The sequence below is a fragment of the Pseudopipra pipra genome, chromosome 5 (genome assembly GCF_036250125.1).
Source record: "Pseudopipra pipra isolate bDixPip1 chromosome 5, bDixPip1.hap1, whole genome shotgun sequence".
NCBI lineage: Eukaryota > Metazoa > Chordata > Aves > Passeriformes > Pipridae > Pseudopipra > Pseudopipra pipra.
This window is the reverse complement of record NC_087553.1, coordinates 44,696,472-44,717,889: the sequence shown is the minus strand read 5'-3', so window position 1 is coordinate 44,717,889 and position 21,418 is coordinate 44,696,472. Positions and strand designations below refer to the sequence as shown.

The following is a 21,418-nucleotide window of genomic DNA, read 5'->3' as shown; positions in this document are numbered from 1 at the left end:
AAACTTTCCAGAACTGTGCTACTCAAAGGCAGTGAATTTAAGTGCTTTCTCATGTGCAAAAAGCAGTGAAAGCAGAAATGATCTACCTGTGACAGCAACAGCAGAACTATACACTTATAGGAAAAATGTATGGAATGAGAGCGTAAGAAAAAATCTAACACTAATAGACTAGGTTTAACTCTAAGATTATTGTAAGATAAAAGAACATTTAAAGCAGTTCAACTTTCAAGCATAACTACAGACACCATGTTAGGATCCTGCATCTTCAGGCTTCAAAGGGGAAAGCTCTGCTAGCCTGCTCAGTTAGGTCCTGCTAGCCTCCTTACCTGTGATCTCCGTTGGCTGCTATATCTCAAAGCCAACAGATCTAAAGGCATTATAAAGCTAACAAAAACAATTATCCACTTTTGAACACACACAGTTAATTCCACAGAGAATAATGTTGTTATTTATTCTACAAAATCTCTACATTCAGTTTGGCAGTTTTTTGCACAGTGTGTTGGTACAGATCTACATACTCACTACTCGGGTCGAGCTCAGTCACCATCACACATTGTTAGAAGTTTCTCTGGTGTTCACATCACTGGTCTGATCTACTTCACTTAAAAGAAACTGCCTTTTCACATCCTTTAGAACAACACATTTCACTTTACTCTTATGAAAAACTGCTGAAAGAATGAGAAGAAGATGAGCTTATAGAAAACTAAAGCAGTAAGGAGAAATTGAGGCTGTTCCTTGGCTGAGACACTATTATCACAGAAGAGGTAATAAGGCTGAAAAGACATAACTTTTTTTTTCTCTCCTTACAGCAGTTTTTGCAACCACCAGTTTGTACCCACAGAGATGTGCTTATCAGAGCATGGGAGGACTATCACATATGGGTTGGAGTACTGGGTAAAAAATGCAGCAAAAATAAAATAAACTGAGTCACTCTGCTAAAGAAAGATGTAAATTACAATCCAGATATTTTACAGCCTAGCTTAGTGACAACACAATTATGAGACTTCATACATTCTTAATGTAAATGGATTAACTCCTTGGATTATTTCTAGATTTTACCCAACCACAGCAAATTGTAAGCTAGCATCATGGATCTAAGATATTCTGGCACAAAATCCCAGAGCAGATGGCAATACATACCACTTTGGCTATCTACACTACTTTCTACAGGGCTCACATTATATACTAAGAAATGACAAAAGTTCTATATTTTTAGATTCGACATTCAAGAAATGACACCTCTTTAGAGCAATCTGTAAACTCAGTAACCCTGTTGAATAGTTCTCAAATATTGTAAATTATTGTATTTCTTCCCTCAATGAACATTTATCATTGAAATCTGCACACAATTCCCAACTGATTTCTTAACAATCACTTTTCACAATGAAACGTCTCATACTGAGATCCAAAGTAAGTGTCTTAGTCATTCAAGGGCACTGTTTCATTTTTAAACTATTTAATTCTCCTTTATAAAAAGCCTTTTTTTTTTCCCAATTAAGTACTCTGCCTCAACTCTTTTCTATACCAAAATCTTGGCTATATTTATGTTGGCTCTCAAGTACTCACCTAAAAAAAAATGAAGAAACTGTGTGAGTGAGATGAAAATACTATATGTAACTTATAAAGGAATATAAATATTCTTGTTTTTTAAAAGAGTGTTTATTTCACCACACTCTGAAGAAAGCTCTGGAGATCCTGTGACATAAGTAAGAACAAGGTACTAGCCCACTGCAGCTATTACTACTGAATATTTCTGATGTATGCATAGCTTGCGGAGCACAGGAAAAATCCCCATCTAGGTCTGTAGTAAATAATATGGAGTTAATTTTCCCTAGCATTACAAGTAATAGCTTTTTCCTCAAAAATATTTGACTGAAAAAAAAATGTCTGAAACTTGTAGCTAATATTTTCAGGCTTGAATGCTGTACTTCATTACAGATGGACTATAAATCCCTCCACTTGCTGACAGTGCACACATTCTTTAAACACAGTGAAACTCCACAGAGATCAGCTATTCATCACGTGAATACTTACAGAAAAAGGACAATTCCCGTATTGGCCAAGGCAAAAGCAAGACCCAAAATCCCACTGCCCATAATTGCATTGCTAAGGTTGAAGACAGACATCCCCAGTGAAGTAGTTCCTGGGATCTGGAGAAGTAAAGACAGATGTGTCAGCAACAGCTTGGAACAGAGCAGGGAAATGCACCTCTGCTTCAAACTCCATGTTTTGTGATGTATCAGATATAAGTAACAACTCCTATGGAAACTACTTAATAAAAATTGGTTTGAAAGAGGAAAAAGCATTGCTGAACCCTGTCAGAGCTACATTCTCATTGCTGTCCAATAGATTTTGTAAACTGACGTAAATGCTATAGGCAATATACAACCCATACACAATTTCAGTTTTAAACTCCATCTTTCACTATGCCTGTGAAACATCTTAGGCACATAATTTATATACGGTAAAGCCATAAGGAACCACTGCAACTTCCTGTCCAACACAGGCCAGAGGGATTCCCTTGCCTCAACCCAACCAAAATGCTTGGGGGTTTGTTTTGGGGTTTTATTTAAGTGCTGCTCCCAGGCACTGAAACTTGAATACAGTTACAGTTGTGTGTGCCCAGCACTTTTGAAGATGATATCTAAAGGCCCTTCATATACACAACACGCAGTTCCTTTCGACAGGGAACAGAACAGTGAGAGAGACTTACATATTCATCACATTTCTTCTTCTCCAGGTGGCTGTTTGTGAGACTTCTTCTGCTTTCTCGATCTGAAATAAACTTGCTGAAAGAAGTCAGAGGATTTATTTCCAGCAAGTGCTTAGAAAATGTTAACACATTAATTCCATGAGCAGCATGTGATTACAAAATAAGCAATGTATAAAAACGGTGTGTGAAAAGAGGTCAAACTCATAACAGATTATGCCTTACTAATACAGTGTACATTGGACATCAGTAAAGGTAACACCAGCACAAGATCAGAATAAATGTATATATATATACAGAATGGTGTTTTAGGCAATTTTGTAAAGTAGCAGCAACAATTTTGTGGATGGGAAAGCAATTTGTTTGCACAGATGCTAAGAGGAAAAATGCTTCTCCAGGTATCCTGCAGAGATGCTTATGAGGAGTACCCACTGCTCCCAGCCCTGTTCATGGGGTTAGCATAACTAACACTACTCTGTAAGGCATGCAGCCATTCTCTGTGACTAAGCATGTCATGTATTCATTCCTTTCTCCCATTATCACACCCTGAAGGTCCTGTGAAGCAAGCAGACAAACCAATCAGATTTCTTCTTCCCCTCCCTATCGACCTCAAGACGCCTGGGCGCCAACTCGATTACTTCCTTCCTCGCCAGCCTGGAAGGTCCCAGGCACCGAGCCCACCAGGAAGTGGTGATGACCCCTTCACAGAAGAGGGGAAGCACAACATCACCCCTAGCGCTGACTGTAAAGTCAAGCAGTTACAGGGCCTAAGTGGGGAACTTGGGACTGCAGCTGCCGCTGGCCAGGAACACCCCTCTGTCCTCTGCATCCTCCAAGGAATAAGGGAGTGACTTATATTCTTTTATATGATTTTTATGCCTAGATTATGATTGTACATTGATAAAACAAATCATGTATTAAGATTTGACCCCATCTGCTGAGGGTCCAGGTGATTATAAATCTTAAGTTATACTATAAATTCTTTATTATAATACTTATAAATTGCACTACATTGCTTCAGTTTGTTGAAGTCCTGTGCCATTCAAATACTAAATTCTGTGCTACACTAATCATAATACCCTGCTAAAAAAAAAAAAAAAAGTTTTAATTGTAACTATAATTTACTACTATCATCATTCTGCCAAGGATCCCTCAAAGACTCCACCTGTCCCCTCACTGTCAGGTGACACTGTAAAACCCTGCACTGCCACTGAAACCCTAAATTGCCACATAGTGTTGGTACGTCTGAAGTTAAGAACAGGAGGATGTGCCACACGTAGCCAGCACTGCCTAAACCATCCTGAACCAGGCAACCTGCACTGTTCTGGGCTACTAGATTTTCAATTGAGTGTCTTTCAAAACTCACTACTGAATTCATCATACTGCAAAATTCAACACTTCTATGCAGGGAAACATGGAACAAACAGCTTTTCTTTCTCTTTACCCTTTACTTGTTTTGTGTCCTTGATGTATCCACATTTAGGAACTTACTGTCCTCCTGTGGCTGTGGTGGCATCCTTGGGATTTACAACACTTTTGATTTAGATGAGCTGTTATTTTCTCGCAGATCTTCTCTTCAGCAAACTTTTTAGTTTGTATAAAGCATTCTTTCAGCTTTTCATCTTTTGAAGGTTTATGCACAATTAAGTCCCTGGCATCTTTGTTAATCCACAGATGGTTCTTAGTCTGCACTGGCTAATGCATCAGCCATTGTACATGTCACATACCTAACTAGGGGCTGTCACCAAGTGTCAGAGGCTGTTTTAGCTGTAGGAGCATTAAGCTGACTCTTCTTAGATTAAAACAGACAAACAACACTGGACACAAACAGCAGCACTGCTGGTCCTTTCCCACAGCTGGGAACGTCTACTGGCTGGGGATGTATAATTCAAACTGTGACTCGAGACTGCACATCATCTGAGTACATCCAGTGGTATTCAGGTGAACTCGTAAAGACAGAGCTCTATCAAACTTCCCTACTACCTCAGCTGTGGTCTAATTACTACTGATATATGCTAGCACAGCTATGGCAAAATCATGCAGTTATAATGCTGCTGACTTGGCTTCCACACCTGACACACTTGGACTCAGTGTCTTTAACATTTTGTGTTTATCCCTTAAATCCGGGCATAGCTGGCAAAATGTATGTAGTATTTTTTCCTGGATTTGTTGCAATTTTGACTCCTAGTCACTGGTCTGCTTTGATTTCCTTTAGGTCAATAAAAAACAACTATAGGCTTCTCCCGTATTTTTTGAATACTAACTTCAGCAACTAATTTGCTGCAAAATATAGACATCATGTCAGATTTACCAGTGCTAACACAGTTGGAATAGATGGCTGAACCCCCCCCCCACTGTTTTAAGAAGTGAAAAGCAACCTCTTCTAAAATAAACTGATCGAAATCAACTTTCCAAAGCTCACCTTGTAGGTATTTCATCCTCATGGAATAAAATCTCAACTTGATTCAGAGCATGTGCTTTTCTTTTTCATGTCTGTTTAAAGCTCATCTCTTGAACGCAGGCAGCAGAGTGTGAACGGTTTGAAAAAGACATTCCAGCTCTCTCTTGAAACACCCTGCAGGCAATTTGTACAGGCAGGAGCACAGAGAAGAGCTTTATCTCTTTTGGATTTGTAACTGCTGCTGGGAACATCTGTGGACTTTGCCTTCTTCTGTCATTTATGGAGATCATGTGTCATTTTAGATTTTGTCAAGAGTTATGACAGAAGTCATTAGTCTGATCTCCCCACTTCTGCTCATCCCCCTGCAGCCAATCCCCCCTTAATAATTACAAAAATAACAAATTTGTAGATACTATTATTATTGCTGTCTGGTATTAGAGTTCCATGAAAATTATTGTTAAAAAACTAATACACGATAAAGACAACACTTGAGAAATATTGCTTGAATATAAAAACTACCGTGGGACTTTCCATTAGAATATTTCTGACAAAGTAAACAGCTTCTGCAAAACTGGTATCTTCTGTGGCCAACAAACATGTTATTTCCTTCCAGATGGGACTTTGAGAAAACTAGCCTGATTTGATAAATTGATCCAAAGTACTTTCTTTTGAGTTAGCTCTACATTAGAACTGGAGTGGGCTTGTTGTCCAGCCTCTCATCTCCTATTACAAGCTGGGCTCCTCACCCCACCCCCTGTTTACCAAATCACACTGCACATTTTGCTCCACTTATGCTGTGTGATGTGTACAGGAAGGCAAAGTCAGACGTGGGAATGTGGCTACTGTGCTCCCAAACCATGAACTACACAGCACTGAGCCCAGCTTCTTTATGGGGTGCTTCCTAGGCCATCTTCCAGCCCCAGGATTGCTTTCCCAGAAAGTTCATCAGTGATGTAGTGTGAGGGGATGTGGGGTCTGCCTGTGCTGCGTTTGCTGTTGCAGGCAATTTAACCTGCAAGTCCAGACAAGAAGATTGCTTTGGCACAATGCTTGGCACAATGCTTGGGAGGTGGTACAGCCATACCATATAACAGACAAATTTTCCATAAAAGGAAAGTATTACTGATCTTACATTAAATAAAAATAAAATTTAAAAAAAAAAGTATAAGGGGGAAGGTATTTTAATGAATTCAACAGAAACAAATTTTCCCAAGATACTGCTTTCTGTAAACATTTTTTTTTCATTTCAGGGTGGTTTTTTTCCCCTATAGCATATGAAAGGAAACATATGTTGAAATACTGGAATTTCTAGTTAAACTGTGCCATGCATCTGCTCTGCTTAATAGACGTGCTTAGACAACAAGCCATTCATTGTCACAGAATGTTGTATATTTGACCTTTAAAAATATGACACAAATTAAGTGAAACGCCTGTTTATGCCAGCCTCTCCCAGCCCTCTCAAGGACCAAAGGCCACTGTGAGAGGTGCTGTGGCAATGAGCTGCAGGACCGCCTGTGCCATCAAAGCCTGACAAGCATGAAATCCATTTGTGCTGTTTGTTGTCTTCATTTCAAATGCTTTACTCATCATTAAAAGACATAACCTGTTCTTAAATGTTTCTGCTTTCCTGTTGTGTTTCCTGTATCACAGCTGAGTATGAACAGATTATACAAAACTTTTCAGGTACATAAATGAAATATCCTGGCCAAGATATAATGAGCTCATCCCTGCAATGCATGAAGCCTCACAGTTGGCTTGGAAAGAATATCTTAATCTAATTATTTTCCTGGATTGATTTAGTGCAAAGCAGAAACTTAGTATTATTGATAAAGTGATTTTAAAAGGATGATCTTAAACTATGGTTTCCAAATTTAATTTATTAAAGGACTTCAATGAAAAATGTTTAGTTAAGGTGATATCTCCAACCTAATCACTTTGGCTAAGCAGAGATAGCCAGAAACCATTTAGCTATCTTGGATATGTTTAAACATAATTAAATTAAAATGATATTTGATGATGCCTTAAACATTTGTTAGGAAAAGCTAGTTCTGCTAAGATGATAGAACTTTATCCTTAGGCAGCTTCTTAAACTGCATGCTAACTTGAGCAGTGGCAAAGATTTCCAGGGCAGGCCGGAACAAGAAATGCAGAAGAAAGCTTGGTCTGACTTACACTATGAAACTTGGACCAGATCTTGGTATACCTACTAACAACCTTGTTAACAAAACAAGGGGTGTTGATGACTTACTAGTAGCTGTAAACCAAGACAGGCATTCAGATATCAGCTTCCTGAAAGTATTGCATTGTCATAGCTATAGATAAGAAATAAGTCATCTAAATACCGATTTACAGTTATGTGAAGAGATGGCAAAGTTTTATACCCAGGAGACATGGTTAAAAATCACCAAATCCATGTCTGAATTTGATGCAAATCTCTAGATTGCATTCAACATCTGCATACAAAAAAACCACCCTCTCAGTACAGCCTCTTCAAAACAATATCCCCTCCCTACATACAACTGTATATTTAGGCCTGGAAAAGGCTGGAAATCCAAAGGAAACTAGAGAATTCTTTTCCAAGATCAAGAACTATTTGGAGTTTACAATCAGACTTGGAATCAGCTTCTGCCTGGTATACCTTCTCCAAAAGACCCTTAAAACTCTGTTCTATATTTAGCTTGAACAATTATGCAATGGGAGAAAAAATGTTCAAAATGAAATACAGTATGCAAAATCAAACAGGTTGAAACAACAAAAAAAGCAAGCTAGTTGAAAATTACAGATCTAATCTAAAGCTCAAGTGAAATCAACAAAAAAAGTCCCACTGATTTTGATGCACTTTGGAGTTTCACAAGGCCTCACACCATGTGCCAGGCAGCACAAAATGTGTTATTCCCTATGCCTGTTAACCTCTTATTCCATGGAAAAACAGTGTTTCCCAAGATAGTTATAGAAAGGGAATAACTACATCCTTTCAGGATGCATTCAGCATGGGGTGCAGAGCAGGATATGTCCCCCTGCTCATCATACATGGGGATGCTCACAGGGCTGCACTGGTGCCAACATGCTGCTGCACTGGAAGCTGTGGTCAGCACGAGCTGCCTTGAAACTTGTTTTAGACATGGAGTGGAACATGAACAAACCGGGATATATAGACCAAAATTCTCATGTGTGGGATGTAAGTAGCTGTCCCGTGAGAGCCCTGGCAGTGGGATAATAGAGAACTATAATGGGCTATATCCTACAACCAAATGATTGTCTGCAGAAGAAAAAAAGTTATCCAGAAAGGAATAGAAAATTGTGGAATATGTTCATATGCCCTAAGAGCCAGAGCATTAATCAGAAATTCTGCTTCTGAGTTTCTGACCCTCTTTCCTTCACCCCACTTTTCTTCTTCCTTTTGCAGGCAGTCTGAATTCAACTCAGTTCTTGTCATGCTTACTACGTCTTAACTCCACAAAGCACATTGTGACTGCAGAGAATCAGGCACATATGGCACACTCCTTCCCCACCCTCCATAAACATTCACTGAAAGATGAAGTGCCAACAGGGTTTTCCCCCATAACAGTTACTGGTGACACCAGCCAAAGTGCTGGGGAGGTGCAGCCAGCCTGGTACAGCCACTCCTTCTCTCAAGGATATAAATTCTCGGCAGGCTAAACAGAGCAAATTTACTACTGTCAGCCCATGAGCTCCTCTCCTTACAACGTGAACCAGCAGGAAAGCAAGCAGGTTCATACTGGAACTGTGTTGTTTTGGCAAAGTTGGAGTGGTTTTGTGTCGTGCTCTTCCCTTTCTTTTTTTTTTCTTTTTTTTTTTTTTTAACAGAAGTGGTTTGCATTTCGTTTTGGCACTTTCCATCAAAGCAGTTGCATCAGAAAATTCCTGACCAGCTCTAATCTTTATCAGCGCAGCTGTTGTGGTCACACCACCACACGCCCTGCTGGCTACGTCCCCAGGACTTCCCCAGGGCAGGCGATGGGGCGAGGCTGCCACCCTCCTGCTGGGGGCTCACCCACACCACCAGCCAGGGCCCCCTGCTCCATCCCACAGTATGGCTGTCTGGTTTTGCTACGTGAATGGTATGGCCAGTGCTGACTGCTTATTCCCATACCTGTCACCAAGCTCCCTGTCCCCCCACACAATTGTGAGAGTCACATGACTCTACCCGCACTTGGGAAAAAACAGCTCTAAGTTTTGTTTCAACGGTAAAAAAGTGAGTTTCCCAGATAGCCAGAGAAGATGCTGCCAAAAGGAAGAAAGGGCAAGAGAAGATTTTAAAGGGCTGGATCCCCATGCAGTTACTAGCTGGCCAATGTGCTCCACCTTGGTTTGCAATATTTGAAAAGGAAGTTTGATCAAAAAAGAGCTTCCTGTTTTACAGCTCACAAAACCCAAACAGAGTCTGTCAGCAGGTCTTTGCTACAAACTGGTTGGCTCAGCACCTGTTGGAGTCTGACAGGAAGGGCTGGAGAACTACTCTCTGGTGGAAAAGGCAGCTCTTTGGAAATGACTACTGCTTATAGAAAAAGCCAACAGCCTAATAATTGTAACTAGCAATTTTCGCCAGTATTCATGCATTTTTTGAAACTTGATATGACTTAGGTGTAAGACTCTGTTTTACCATCTTCTTACCACCCCTGCCTGAAGGGAGCAAACTGCTGCCCAGTTTATCTTGCCAAATTGCAAACATGGACTGGGACTACACTTGCTGCCAACCACACCAGCTGTAAATCTCCAGGAGCTTGGATGCATGGATGTGGCCAGACAGGTTAAAATTGTCATATCAGGGATCAAAGGCCAACAAGAAGATTTGCCCCGAATTCTGCCACTGTATTAATTGTTATTACTTCCTTGCTGTGTGCAAGCAGATATTTCAAAATGTTGGCTTTTTGCTACATTATATGTGTGTGATTTTTATTAGACTAATTTGAAAGATTCAAAACGATGAATAAATTGCCACTCTGTTTGCTTTATCTCCTATTGCAGCCTATGCCCAACAGATGTTACGTATGAAATTCAAATTACATCTTCAAATGAAGCATGACTTGGTAATGAATAATTCAAGACATATACTGAAAATTAGAATGCTGTTTTTAAACAGTGTGTTTCTTAGCAGAGGAAACGTCAGTGGAAAAATACTCACCTATTTATCTGGCCATTTTCCACCTCTGTGAAATCATTTGAATCATTGCTGATGTTATCATCTTCAGGGACAGTCATATTCTGCAATTCAGTCAGTTCTAATCCAGCTTTGAAAGGCATGCTGCGTGAGGAACTGTGCCTATCCAAGTGGTTCTTCAAATACTAGTGTTTGGTTGGTATCTTGTGAATAAACTGCAACCACAGTGTCAGCAACCTAAATAAAACACAAGAAAAAAACCTAAGATGTATACCACCAACAGCAGGAAATATCACCAGAAGAAACCAGTGAAACCTGCAAGGAGGGACCATCCTTACCATGCAATTTTGTATTGTTAGATGGACCTCAGGTTATAACCTCAATGCATTGCAGAACAGTAGTAATCTTATATGCCTTAATGAGAGAAACCTTACAAATTTACCCTGTCCTCCAACCAACTGCTGAAGACAGTACTTTATTTACAAACTTGTGAGCAAACCAAGCCTGTTTGTTTCAGGAAAAAGAGAGGAACTGCCTACAAAATAAGGAATAAAAATTATTTGCTTATCCAAGTCACATTTTGATATTTGGTGTTTGTCTTCTGTATGTTCTCCATTCTTAATTAAAAATATATAAAGCACATTGTGTCCGTGCTGATGCTAAGTGGAAAGAGGGAACAAGTTATCCCAGTACCCCATTCTACTAATACATATATTCCAACACACTTTTGGTAAAATGGATGTGTAGATGATGCTTTGTGTATGGTTAAACTTATAATGAACAAGGACAGAAGCAGACAAAACCAAATCCCTGAGCTCATGCGTCATGGGAGAAAGAGTAATGTATACCTTGTGTCAAGCAGTTACTGTCTAGATGATCAGGTGAACTCTCCTTTGATAGATGTGTTGCATAAAAGCACCGAGAATAACACCAAAGGCAGATCAGAGAAGTCTGCTACAATTACATATTTCCTTATCAGCAACGCAAATCAACTGAAAGACCAATATTTTCTGGAGTCCAACCACTCTAAGCTGAGCTACAACTCCAGCGTGGTAGTGAGGCAACAGTATGCTATTCACAAACAAGTTCCTACACCACAACTCTCTCAATTCCCATTTTGTGAATGAATTTCCTGCAGTACTGCCAAACAACTATTCACCTTGGGGTATGTGGTGAACACTCAGACGCCAGATTAATCTGGGAATATTTTTAAATTTCTCAGGGCTACCTCAAAGCCATCAAACTGCTTGCATGCAACCAAAGAGGCATGAGCATACCCAGCTCTTGCAGGGTGAGACAGGAGGATGTAGTTCACTTGTTCAGTTATGACAGCTGCCTGTTTCAAATTAAGTTTACAGAAGCCAATACTTCTGTTTTATACCACATCTCCACCACGCAGAAGAGGACTTTGCAAATGAGCAGTTTCTTCCCTGTAAATACTTTCTCAGAAATGCAGTTTTTAAATGTGCATGTGCTCCTAACAATTCCTCAAGGGCCCACCCTGTCTAAACTTCAGGTGCAAAGTTTAAAGGCCAGTCTCAAGGCTAACAGTAGAGCAAGATCTGTTCTTTTCCACTGAAAGAGCAACTAAGCACATAATTATGGTGGCTGACAGGGCCTGGTACAGCCTGTTGTGAGGACAGAGGTTGGGGCATGTTAGCTGAGTCCTTTTTAACTCCTCTACAGAAGAGATTTCCACCACAGACACCAGGAGAAAACTGCTCGAGTATTAAAATGTTAGCACAATAAAATATTTTTAAAACCATTGATTTAGGTTGCTGATAAACAAATGCAGACTGGCAAGCAGAGGGTAGTTTTAGCAGTGACATTCTGGAACAGTCTTCAGGAGACTGTAGGGATAAAATAGTCTACCTATTTTGGAAGAGAAGCACGATCTTTTTATAAAAGGATAAAGCCACAGGAGATGGCAACTGCTGAGATGGCAAGGATCAAGCCCACTGAATCCTCAAGCTTCTTGTGACCATGAATTCCTAAAATAAAATATTCTTTAAGAGACTTTACAACCTCTGTACAGGATCTGTATCCCCTGGCATTTACAAACCTGTGCAATGTTCATCTGAGATTCAAGCAGAGAAGCTTCTCCTCTGGGCACCGTTTTGCATCATGGTGCCCCAGGAGGATTTTCAGAACTGCCTTGACATTGCCTGTGCTTAATAAATTCTCCATGAAGTGTTTCAAAAGCAGGTGCTGAAATTAGCACTCATGTGAGGTAAACAGCACACTGGAGAGCTGGCTGCACAGCTCACTGACGTGCGGCTCCGGCTTCAGGAGCTGCTGCTCTGGCCCTCTGTCACTGCAACACTGCAGGGCCAGAGTGGCAGGAGCATAGCTCACTGCTTTATTCGTAAGGAGTGACAAGCTTTGTCTGTTTTAACCAAAACTCTGCTTCTACAGAAAATTAATTGAATGAAGACTTCTGCAAAGGCATGTAATGATAGGAAAAGGGGGAATGGCTTTAAACTGAAAGAGAGTGGGTTTAGGTTAGATATTATGAAGAAATGCTTTACTGTGAGGATGGTGAGGCACTGGCACAAGTTGCCCAGAGAAGATGTGGATGCCCCATCCCTGGAATTGTTCAAGACCAGGTTAGATGGGGCTTTGAGCAACCTGGTGTAGTGGAAGGTGTCCTTGCCCATGGCAGGGGGGTTGCAACAAGATCATCTTCAAGGTCCCTTCCAAACCAAACCATTCTACGATTCTATAAGATGGAGTGAAATCTTAGCACAAGCTGAAGCATCAGTAATCATTTCAGTCGATTCCAGCTTTTAGGCAGACAAGTTGTTCCTGAAGCAGCATGACAGTCATCTTTGAATCTGCCTCAGGTTCTTGCTAGGGTGATTTACTAAAAAAACACCAAAATAAAACGATGAAAGAAAAAAAAAATTGAGTGAAATAATACTCATACTTCCAAGTATGAGAAAACCTCATCTCAGTGCCAAAACACGAGGAGGGTGAGAAGAGAGTAGTGGGGCTGGGGACCGAAATTTTCATTGTCATGGCATGAACTCATCACAGATCTTTGGCAAAGAAAAACTAACATATCCTTAACATCTCCATCTGTAAAATTAAGATGATAATAGCGACAATAACACTCAGTTTGTGAAGCCCTTGAAGATTCAGAGAGAAAGGGTGATAAATGTGATACCTGGAATAAAGCACTGTGCAAGTCACAAAATTTTTGCAAAGATACAGTTATCTTAGAGATATACAGAGAAAACCCGTTGTCATTGCTAATGACTCTGGGCACCCTCCACAGTCAATGGAGTACAGGTGGTCATATAACTTTCCTCCCCATTTTAAACTTCAAATTCACCCATGTGACAAACCACAGAGCCTTAATAAAATCTACAGTTCCAAATGATAGCGTTCACATCAACCAGCTTCATTCCCTACAAGTCAAGTGTCCGCTCCAGGCTTGTCACTTGGCCTCTACAGCGGAGCCTGGCACTGCTGAAGGACAACTTACCCTGACCCACAGGAGTGGTCTGAAGTCTCACTGAGCTGTTCCCTACAATTGCAATAGCTTTGCTCCCCAAGGGAGATTCAATGCTGGGATAGCTGAGCTAAGCAAGTTGCCACCTCAGGTGTAGGTGCCACTAATGCCGTGGGAAGAAAAACCCAAATTGCTTCAACTAATAAAAATTCACTATATGTTGATACTGAGCTATATTGGAAGCAGCATGGTAATATTTGTACTTTTACAGCTTTTTCATTCAAGAAATGTCATAAAAGAAATGCAAATAAAAATGCTATGTTGGCAAGAGTTCCTAAACTGAGCTTTATTCCTAATTCACATTAAAAGGCAGTAAATAATCATGTGAAGAGTGACTGCAGAAATCCCAATCACTTCAGTCACTGTGCCTAATACTCTGTCCATCCTTAAACCTTCCAAAAAGAGAACCTCTCTCTCCAGACACACACAAAGCAAATCATGAAGAAGAAATCAGAATTTTGCTCTTATTTCAAACTCTTATACTCAGATGGGCAATCACTGCTCCTTGAAGCAGGAATCACCCTAAGAGAAAACCAGGAAAGAGTTAATGACCCTTCAAAAGGAACCTCAAGGGCCTTTGTTTGGTAGCTGACCCAGCCCCTCCTTTAGTAGAAAAAGCAGTGCTCTGACCTAGGAGCTTGGCTTTCTCTTTAAATGTTCCATGATATGTCTTGTAAAACCCTTTATGGATAATTTATTTGTTGTGTGCTCCTTGCAGAATATGGGAAAGATTACAACTGGTCACAGAATTCAGGAGGACTGTGTGACGATACAAGAAGATAAAATGAAAGTGTTTTTTGTTTCAAGGACACTGAGACCTTCACAAGCCTTTAAAGCACATTTCAAGAACTGTAGTAATTTTCTCTGTTGCCTTCTGAAACATAAAAAAAAAAATATCCCTGCAACTCCAGTTTTCTGGACTGTTAAATTCCACAAGAGCAGTAATGGGATCAAAATCCTTGTATTTGAAAAAAAAATGTTATACAGACGGTATATCCTTATTTCTTCTGCTGGTTCAAGCATGAATCGTTTCTGGGCCATAGCTGGAAGAGGTGTATTCTCAGAAAACACTTTGCTGGAAGTTGTGTTTTTAACAGTAACATCAACACTCTAGGTGGTAATGGTGATGGCTTAATTCACATGACTTTTTTTTCTTTCATGTCCCGTAAATGACATCATTCAAAAAGTGTCACCTTAAAGCACATGACTGCCCAAAAGCTGAGCCAGTATGCAAGAGGCATTTGGGTAATTGGTCGAGTTGGACACCATCTAGCCCATCTCTGGATATGGTTTTTGTAATGTGCCCTTGCACATCCAGGGGGGGAGCTTCATTCACTGTGTGCTTCCCACAGTCAGTCTTGGGATTTGTAAATATCCAAGACACACTAAGCACTTTTAACTACGAAATTCAAGCTAATTCACTCAAAAGATGAAACACGACTCAATTTCCTTCACAAAGGGAGTTTTGCCAAGAACTCCTCTTGGTTGGTTACAAGTCATCAGAATCCAGCACTTGATTTTCACACCAGCTGGTTTTAGTCCTGCAAAGCCCAAGATGTGATAAGTCTTTGCTCATACTTTTGAAACTTCTTTCAAAGTAGACCAATATGACAGTAAGATATCGTGGATATAAACAATGAAACACTGAGCCTGAAACTCTGTGCACGGACTATTCACTTAAACGACAAAAAGCAAAAATAAGCTTTATACGAAACAGTATCACGCTGGGAGGCGGGGAAGCAACTATCTCCTTTTTGTTCCACATTAGTGACACCTGACATGAGGAACATAAAGCTTCAGATTCACTCCTCATCTACAGGAAGGACAAAATGGAGAGATTAGAGAAGAGCCACTGAGATAAAAAGAGCCTGGAAATTAAAGACTGACTCACATCCACTGAGCAAACAGCTGCAGTGCTTGAAATGTCATTGCCTCCAGCTCCTCAGCTCTGCCCCTCTGCAGCAGGCTGCAGCCACAGGAGCAGTGGAAGGAAGGGGGTTCACTCCGGTCCCACGGCAGCCCAGCCCCAGTTGGGCTCAGGGAGCCACAGAGAACCGACAAGGTACCAGCACACAGCCGTCCTGCCCATCGGACACAGTGCCAGGATGAAAGCCATGCAGCGGCCGGAAGGACTTCGAGCTGCTGCAGCTGCTTCTTTGGTGGCTGTAAACCACCCCCTTTCATTTTCAGGCTTCTTCTCTCTCACACAGCTTCCACAGCATGCAGGATGGAAACGGTTAAAAGATAAGATGGGGAGGGGGGAAACGAGTGACAGAAGACTTAGGAAGGAAGCGGAAGGAAGCTCAGAAAAGGATGCTATATATCACTCAGAAGCGATGAGCACAAATGTGGATTGTCGACCTTTCTCTTGGTAGTGCATGACCTTGCGCTGCAACAGGAAAATGTTCCTGCTTTGCCCCATCACTCTCCACACCGCCCTTCCATGCTGCCATAAAGAAAGAGAACACAGTCCCAAATTAAGTCTCGACAGGCTACTCAGCTGATCAAAAGCAGGCAAATAAGAAACCATAAAATCTCAGTCTGATTCACCCAGTGATTCATTACTTTAAGCAAAACACTTAAAGATGAACCATAAAGGAAAATGGGTTTAAGTACATTTTTGTTTTGAGCCCTTCCCAGTCAATTTAGGAAAGGCATTTGGCAGAGGAATATAGTCACATTTTTTCCTAATTATATTTCTCTGTGAAATCCTCTCAGCAGTCTCGGTTTTGAAAAGAGATCCCAGAACGCACTGCCACAAATAAACTCTTGTCTTCCATAGAAAGTGGAAATGCTGTATGAGTGGGGCTTTATGGGGCACTGCAACAAAACAGACTACCCAGATGTATTTGTAAGGGTTAAACAGCAGCTCTGAAATTCCTATTTCAATAAATTTTGTACTACAGAAGGAAGAACCCTTTGTATAAGTTCATATGTAACTCACTTGCCTTCTGCCCCAGTTTACAAGTAATTTCTCTACCTCAGTTTTGACTCTAAGAGACTCAGAGTGATATTTATCTGATAAGCTTAGACAAATATTATGAGAATTGACTGCAAAATATGAAAAAGCTGCCATTTTTCCCAAGAGCAGCCGCTCAAACTTCTTGGATTGGATTAAGGTCACAGCAGTAAATACCTACCAGAAAGGAAACTGAATTCAGGCTTAAAATATTTAAATATTCCCACAACATTTCATTTGTCCTCACAATACAAACTTTTAATGCTACATGCTACATGGATTCGTACAGAAATGAGCAGGCTGATAAAAAGACAGAGGAGAGCACAGAGGGAAGGAAAGTCCCATTTCTGCTCAGTCACCACTCTTCCCCTGCTAAAAAAAAAAAACAAACCCCCAAACCAGGAAAACACAGACAAAATGTAGGACAGAGACCCAGGACAAGGAGCCTGCAAGAAGGAAGGCCGAGAGAGCCCTGCCTTGCCTTCCATCCTCTAAAACCTTTGTAAAAAGCGGGATTTGGTCATGAAGGACAGTTGATCCTCTGTGTTTTACAGCAGTCTTCAAAAAGCTTCAAACAACTCAGAGGATAATCCCTCTGCACAGGTGTATGTGGAGTGTGGCGCTCACTGCCAACAACTGTCTCCTATCCTCACCTGGGCTAGAAAGCCCAGTTGGTCCAACTACAGCATAAACAGCCTCAAGTGACAAGCCAGAGGATGCTGCAGTGTGCTTCAGAGAAGTGCTCTCTCTATGGTGCCTCTTAAAAAGAAAAAAAAAAACTTCCGAAAAGGCAAAGTCAAATAGGAGTCATTCAGTACGACTGTGAAGCAGATCCCATTTTAGTCAGTGAATTTCCATCAAGCCTCAGCAGAAGGCCTCTGCTTACCAGCAATATGGCAGTTCCTAGATTTCAGGCAGGTTTTGCAGGCAGATTTCAATGCCATTTCGGCAGGGGCTCCTAACCTGAAAAGGGCAGTTATTGATATCTATATCCTTCAGCAACAGATGGAATTTCCTTTTAGAAACTTTTAAAACAAAGTTGGTATTTTGGTAGCAAATGAAGTAAATGTTAGATGGAAGGATACTGTTTCTTTCTCTCCCTGTAGCTGTTTTTACTTCTGATTTAAGAATGTTGGACTCAGAAAGTCACTTTCTTGGTTTTTATTTTTATTCCCAGAATGTATTTTATCAACTAAAAAGTATCTTTTTCTAACACTTTACTTTTAGAACAATAGCTCTTCTATGTTCTTTTGCCTTTCAAGCACGTGTAAAAGCCAAACAAACCCGAAGGTGAATGAAGCACCACAAAAGCACAGGTTCCTATCTATAATTTGAACTAGAGGTTGGTAGAAATGTCCCACAGCGGTCTGGGACGCTGAATAGCCCAAGAACATGCAGTGAGTTCGGCTGGTGGCACAAGCATACTATAGCTTCAATTTCCATAAAACCAGTTGCCAGATCCGGGGTTTATTTCAGTCCTTCCAATGTCACACAAACAAAGCACGGGTTTACACACCTCCTCGTCTCCTCTTTCACAAGGAGACAGACACATCCTTAGCTACAGGTTGCATTACGAACTCTGTAAAACAATGGAACAAGCTCCCTGTCACAAGAGCGACCTGGACACCTCTGAGCCAATGCACGCCCGGGCATTCACACCGGCCCCTTTTTGTTGTCGCCTTTGCTCATTAAAACGGACTACTTCAGCTGTTACTATGTATTTACGGGCCACCACGCACACGCGTACGCGCCTGCATTTTCCGAATACCGTAAAACTTGCACTGACCCCATAGCAGCGCCGGGTTTAAGGGAAAGGCAAGAACGTTCCACAGCCGGGCAGGGCTACACCGCGGCCGCGCACCGTGCGGGGGCTGCGGCACCCGCCGCCCGGCCGTCACCTGGGGAAACTCATTTATTATTACTATTACTTTTCTTTTTTTTTCCGCTGCAAGCGGAAGCTCGTAGTTGCCGACTACCAGGTTTTTGTTTTATTTCTGCTGGGCTTTGGTTTTTTTTTTTCCATGCCCGCCTGAGCAGCCGGCTAGAGCAGCACCGCCCCCCCGCCTCCGGCCCGGCAACGCGCCCCAGCCGCGGGGATATGCCGCATGGCCGGCCCCAGCCCCGGCCCCCCGTCCCCTCCCGCCCCGCCGGGCTCCCCCAGCCCCTCCCCGGCTCGCTGCGCGCATTTTTAGGGTTTGGAATGCGCAGCACTCGGGGGTGAGGAGGCACGTTTTGGGGGCGCGGAGAGGGATGCGCAGACGGCGGGGACAAAGCGCGGCGAGCTCAGGGCTCCGGGCTCCGGCCCGCGCGGCGCGGAGACAAAGGGTGCGCGGGGAGCCGCGGCCCCATCCCCGCGATTGCATCAGCTGCTGCCTACCTTCCCCAGGAGCTGCGGGGATCCCACGAAAAGCGATCCACCCTATCCACCGGGAGCCGGCTGGAGCGCCGCGACAAATAATTACAGGGATAACAAGAAATTTAAAATTAAAAAAAAAAAAAAAGGAGGAAGAAAAAGAGGCGAGGATGCAAGGGGAATTAAATTGGCGAAACGAAGACGGCGAGGAAGATGCCGCTCCTCCTCCCGCCGCGGGTGTGTGCATGTGGAGGTGGGCGGGCTGGCGGGAGCGCGCCGGGCGCGCCGCCGCGCCGGGCCAGGGGCCGGGGCTGGGGCTGGGGCTGGGACCGCGTCACCAGGTGCTGTGGGACGCGGAGCCCCGGTCGTGCCGTCCCCGCGGGGCAGAGGGTCGCACGTGGTCCGGGCAGGGGACCCACGGCGCTCTCCGACACCCGCAGCTCTCCGGCCCCATGGATGTTCAGCATCTTTCTTTTAAAAAAAAAAATAATTTTTTACTCTTTTTACAATAACAACAATAATTTTTCTCCACGCCACGGTTGCCCACAAGAGAACCCCTCCCGGCAGGCAGGTCGGATTTTTGTAGCGTGAAATGGCTACGGGAGATCTGGCATTATCTTGTAACCCGATTTCCTGTTTCGTCATGCAAAATGTGTATGTTGAAAATGCTGCCATACATTCGAGAGGTCAGAGCATTTCCAGCTGGGGCAAGACACCTTTTGCAAATACAAGGGGGGATTTGATGCACAAGTGATTTGCTGTAGCTTGTTATTTCCATACTAATCTCTAGAAAGCATTGTGAGCTTTTTGACTTGGAAAAAACTCTTTAAGAACAAACCTGAAGCAAGATGGCATTGCAGCTGTCCTCAGTTTCATTCCACACAACACATGACTCGCATGGGATGTCACAAGGCAAAGAGTGAAAGGATACTGGATGGTGTAGGTTTTGGGGCCAGTTTGCCTGGCTGCCCACAGTGGGGGAGAATGGCTGCTGGGAAGCTCTTGTGGTAACTCTTCCGGAAGCTTCTTGAGGTGTTTGCTCTGGAATTTCCACTAAATGTCGAAAAGGGGTCTTCTAAATGTCAGGCCAAAAAGGCAGATGACACACATTAAGAACTGTGGTTTTCAAATCACTGGCTTTGCATATACAAATTGCATTCCCATTTTGGCGCTTCTGCCACATCTTTTTTTCAATAGGGCAGTTCATAGAATAGTTTGTGTTGGAAGGACCTTTAAAGTTCAACGAACAGTGAGCAATCATCAGGGACATCTTCAATTCGATCAGGTTGCTCGGAACACTGTCCAACCTGACCTTGAATGTTTTCAGGGGTGGAGCATCCATCTGGGCAACCTATTCCAGTGTTTCACCACCCTCTTTGTAATGTAAGAATAAGGGAAAAATATTTTTCCTTATATCTGATCTAAATTGACTCTCAGTTTAGGACCATCACCCCTTGTTCTATTGCAATAGGCCATTCTAAAAAGTTTGTCACTATCTTTCTTATAGGCCCCCTTTAGGTACTGAAAGACCTAAAAGGTCTCCTTGGACCCTTCTCTTCTCCAGGCTGAACAACAGCAACTCTTGCAGCCTTTTCTCATAGAAACGTGCTCCAGCCACCTGATGGCCCTCCTCTGGACCCACTCCAACAGCGCCTTTCCTGTGCTGAGGACCCCAGAGTTCTTTGAATGTGAAGCACTGTGCAAACAGTAATTAACACCCATCCCATTGCACCTTGCTAGGACAAGAGCTATATCATCCCAGCAATGAGAGTGAAGCCCAAGGAAAAGCTAGCTGCCCAAGGGCGTTAAACCAAGGGCTGCTCTTGCAACACTTCCTCATGTGAATAAACCTCTTGGGGCTCACAGCAGAATCATATGCAATCCCAGAGAAATTTCAAACTGACAAAAGATGTGGAATTGGATTCCAAATTAGAGGCTTGACTGCCCATCCAGCCCTACATGCAAGGCATCATGCCTGAAAGCAGATGAGAAGGTATTTGCAATTTAGACTCAATTAGATTATATATCTTGAACTGAAAAATCAACCTCTCCCCCAGATTACTGAATAAAAGCGTGTGTTATATAGTGGACGTGGTCAGGCAGTGTTGCTGTAGAGAATAAGAGGAAACTAAACTTTGTTTCTTTAAAACAGAACATTATCAGGCTATCAGGTGAATGATCATTGATTTGATGTGTTCTGCTACCAGCTTTCATTTTATAGCTGTAAAGGCAGGCTATTTGATTCTTACCTTGTCATGCACATTCTTAAAATCAAGGTACTTAATTTTTTATAGAATTTGAAAAAAAATCTTTTTAACATACCTTAATACAGCTCCACGAAATTCTTAGCACTTCTAAG

General features: G+C 42.2%; 1 protein-coding gene across 1 annotated transcript in view; it reads right to left on the bottom strand.

The window, feature by feature from the left end:
• SLC38A1 (solute carrier family 38 member 1) overlaps positions 1-19,329 on the bottom strand; it is a 38,899-nt gene extending 19,570 nt beyond the window's left edge. The window contains exons 1-4 of the mRNA XM_064655839.1: positions 19,084-19,329; positions 10,258-10,470; positions 2,714-2,789; positions 2,035-2,150 (exon numbers count right to left, since the gene is read on the bottom strand). Coding sequence (XP_064511909.1) covers positions 2,035-2,150; positions 2,714-2,789; positions 10,258-10,376 — 311 coding nt within the window. The 5' untranslated portion in view covers positions 10,377-10,470; positions 19,084-19,329. The remainder of the gene's footprint in view (positions 1-2,034; positions 2,151-2,713; positions 2,790-10,257; positions 10,471-19,083) is intronic.
• Between the last annotated feature and the right edge of the window lie 2,089 nt (positions 19,330-21,418).